The sequence below is a fragment of the Charadrius vociferus genome, unplaced genomic scaffold (assembly GCF_000708025.1).
Source record: "Charadrius vociferus isolate BGI_N301 unplaced genomic scaffold, ASM70802v2 scaffold613, whole genome shotgun sequence".
Classification (NCBI taxonomy): Eukaryota; Metazoa; Chordata; class Aves; order Charadriiformes; family Charadriidae; genus Charadrius; species Charadrius vociferus.
Genome location: NW_009647757.1, coordinates 1,260,836 through 1,263,543, shown reverse-complemented (window position 1 = coordinate 1,263,543; position 2,708 = coordinate 1,260,836). Strand labels below are relative to the sequence as shown.

At 49.7% G+C, this 2,708-nt stretch overlaps 1 protein-coding gene across 1 annotated transcript in view; it reads right to left on the bottom strand.

The window, feature by feature from the left end:
* Nucleotides 1–1,003: 1,003 nt before the first annotated feature.
* The window catches only part of HMGCL (3-hydroxymethyl-3-methylglutaryl-CoA lyase), a 3,392-nt gene continuing 1,687 nt past the window's right edge, over nt 1,004–2,708 (bottom strand). Inside the window, exons 4-7 of the mRNA XM_009882213.1 lie at nt 2,336–2,399; nt 1,831–2,019; nt 1,572–1,697; nt 1,004–1,105 (exon numbers count right to left, since the gene is read on the bottom strand). Coding sequence (XP_009880515.1) covers nt 1,004–1,105; nt 1,572–1,697; nt 1,831–2,019; nt 2,336–2,399 — 481 coding nt within the window. The remainder of the gene's footprint in view (nt 1,106–1,571; nt 1,698–1,830; nt 2,020–2,335; nt 2,400–2,708) is intronic.

Genomic DNA, 2,708 nt, shown 5'->3' with positions numbered 1-2,708 from the left:
GGCGGAGCCACACCAGGCGACCCGCGGGGTCCCGCAGCGCCCCCTGGCGGCGGGAGGAGGCCGCCGAGCCCCGCGCTTGGACCCACCCATTCATTCACCGATTCCGGGTTGTTTCAGTGTCACCGTTTATTTAATTGTTACAGCTTATTTAAGTGATTTATTACGGGACGGTCCCGTATGCAGCTGGGCTCTGGTCTCTGAAATAAAGTATTAAATAAATTATTTTAAATAGAAGACCGGGGGAGACAGCCCCAGGACCTGTTTAGCGTGAGTACAGGCGTGTATGGAACAATGGTGTTCCACGCTGTCTGCTCCCAGGGGATGGGCTACAGCCCACCAGGATACAGCGTTTCCATGTCGAGTGCTGGTGGAAGAGGCACTTTAACTGGTTTAGTCAAACCCAATTTCTAATAGTTTAAACTGTTAAATAACGTTGTTTATTACTCTTAGTATTTAAAAGTATCTTACAACAGATACAGTCCTTTTATTACAGCCCCTAAATGCTAAGACAGAAGGTCCAAGGCTGCCTCTTGGACGAGGAAGGGGAGCCTTTCGATTTCAGTCTTAACAGGTGTAGTGAGGAGAGAGGAGGGAAGAAGGATCAAACTTGACCCGGAGAAGTGCTCTACCCAGAAACGCTGTGGTTTATCCTTTGCCGGTAGTTTACGGTAACACACTCTCAACACAGATGTTACCAGATGTCATTCTGAGCTGCTGCCGGAGACCACAGCTCTCTGGGGGAAGGCAAAGGTTGTGGCTGCTACTTCTCCCTCAGCCCATCCGCACCCTCCCTTCTCTAAGGCAAATGGCTAACAGCTTCGAGGTGGAATACAGTATTCTCATTTTTTTCATTTCTTCATAGATTCTGGTGGATTACGCATTTCCTCTCAAGCGCTGAGCCTGGAAGGAGCACTGAAGATCAGAGGCAGCAGGACAGAGGGGAAACCCGGCCAGCGTCACATCCTTGCTTTCTTCTTGATCCAAGGAGAAACACGATTCAGTATCACAGTCTGCAAGATGCCTGGGACACTTTGGAATTGGTTCGTCTGTTGAGAGCATTGCAAATAAACGTGCCTGTGTCCATCAGCTTCTGCAGATCAACACCCTTCATGGGAAAAAAAGATACGGCATGCCTTGGTACCGGTTCTGCCACATAAAGCTGCCCAGGCACAACTGGTATCACTGGGAGAGACTAGCAGGGGGTGAGGGAGCCTTTAAAGGGTCCTTTAACGAGGTTTAGGGTACTTCGACTAAACTATCCTTTAGTTAATGGGTACTTTAACTAGCGAGCACAGTGCCTGCAGCTCACCAGTGCGATTCTGAGAGCGAGGGTCAAACCGCAGAGTGCTGAAGAAGGGAGAGGAGGGAATGTTCCTGGCAGGTGGGGGTGGGATTGGCACGGCAAGACACGGTGCCCCGGCACAGCCTGGCTGACCTGCACGGCAGACCTGGAACAACCCTTGCAACTATGCTCAGGATCCCCGGGACAAATTTTGAACCCCCGTTGGAGCCCAAACAGAGCCATCGTGTGAGAGGCTCAACTGCTGCAGGCAAAGGCTGCCCGTGCTCACCGTGTGGATGCCCAGGCCATTCAGCATGTACACCAAGTCCTCTGTAGCAACATTTCCCGATGCTCCTTGGGCGTAGGGGCAGCCTCCAAGGCCAGCGACGGAAGCATCAACCACGCTCACACCCATCTGCAAACAGAATCACTATCAGCAAACTCCTCTTAAAGGACAAACTGTGGTCCTGCTCCTTAAATCTGCAGTTCACAAGCAAGCACAGAAGAAACTCAAGGGAAGATGCCATACTGCAAAGCAAGAATCTTACCTGAAGCGCCACCAAGATGTTGGCAAGAGCTTGCCCGTACGTATCATGGCAGTGAACAGCAAGAGCCCCAACTGGCACCTCTTTCATGACTGCTGTCAGCATCTCCTTCATGCTCCCTGGCGTCCCAATGCCAATGGTGTCACCGAGGGAAATCTCGTAGCATCCCATCGAGTACATCTTCTTTGAGACCTGTCCAAAAGCCACGATGCTTACTGAGAAAGCGGTTTTGTTATTCCCTTCCCCAGAGCTGGAGACCCACTGTACAGAGGAATCAGAGCTTCACCGGGGGAACAAGAGCCACGGGTACTCTCCTCCCTGAATTCCCCCATCCATTTTGGCTAGATCCAGCCTTCCCTCCCTGTGGTGGCAGCCAGCTGTAACCTTCCCCAGTCTTCCCTCAGCCGTCAATTAAAGGGTTTGACACATCCCCCAGTGCGTAGTCCACATCCACAAAAGGGAGCCAAAAACCTCACAGAAATTCAGCTTATATTTATGATGAACTCACCTCTGCAACTTTAGCTGCAGAAATCTTCCCTTCATAGGGACACCCAAGGACACAGGAAACGTATCTATGGTTCAAAAAATACACACTTTTAGCTACAGAACTGAAGTGAGATTATTCTGGCCAAATTAGGCAGGACTTGTGCCGCATCTTGCGTGGTCTATACAATAGAAGATTTAGTTGCATATTCTAAAAATCAGCCCAGTGGACAAAGCTTACATAACTAACCGTTTAACTACTTCTTCCACAGACAAAAAATTTGCCAAGACAAGAGTACACAGGACTGTTCAATTTGTGGATCTACACACTTCCATGTAGAACGCCTGCCAAGAAGCTAGTATTATTTTGGATCATTTGGTAGAGTTGAAGACAGAAT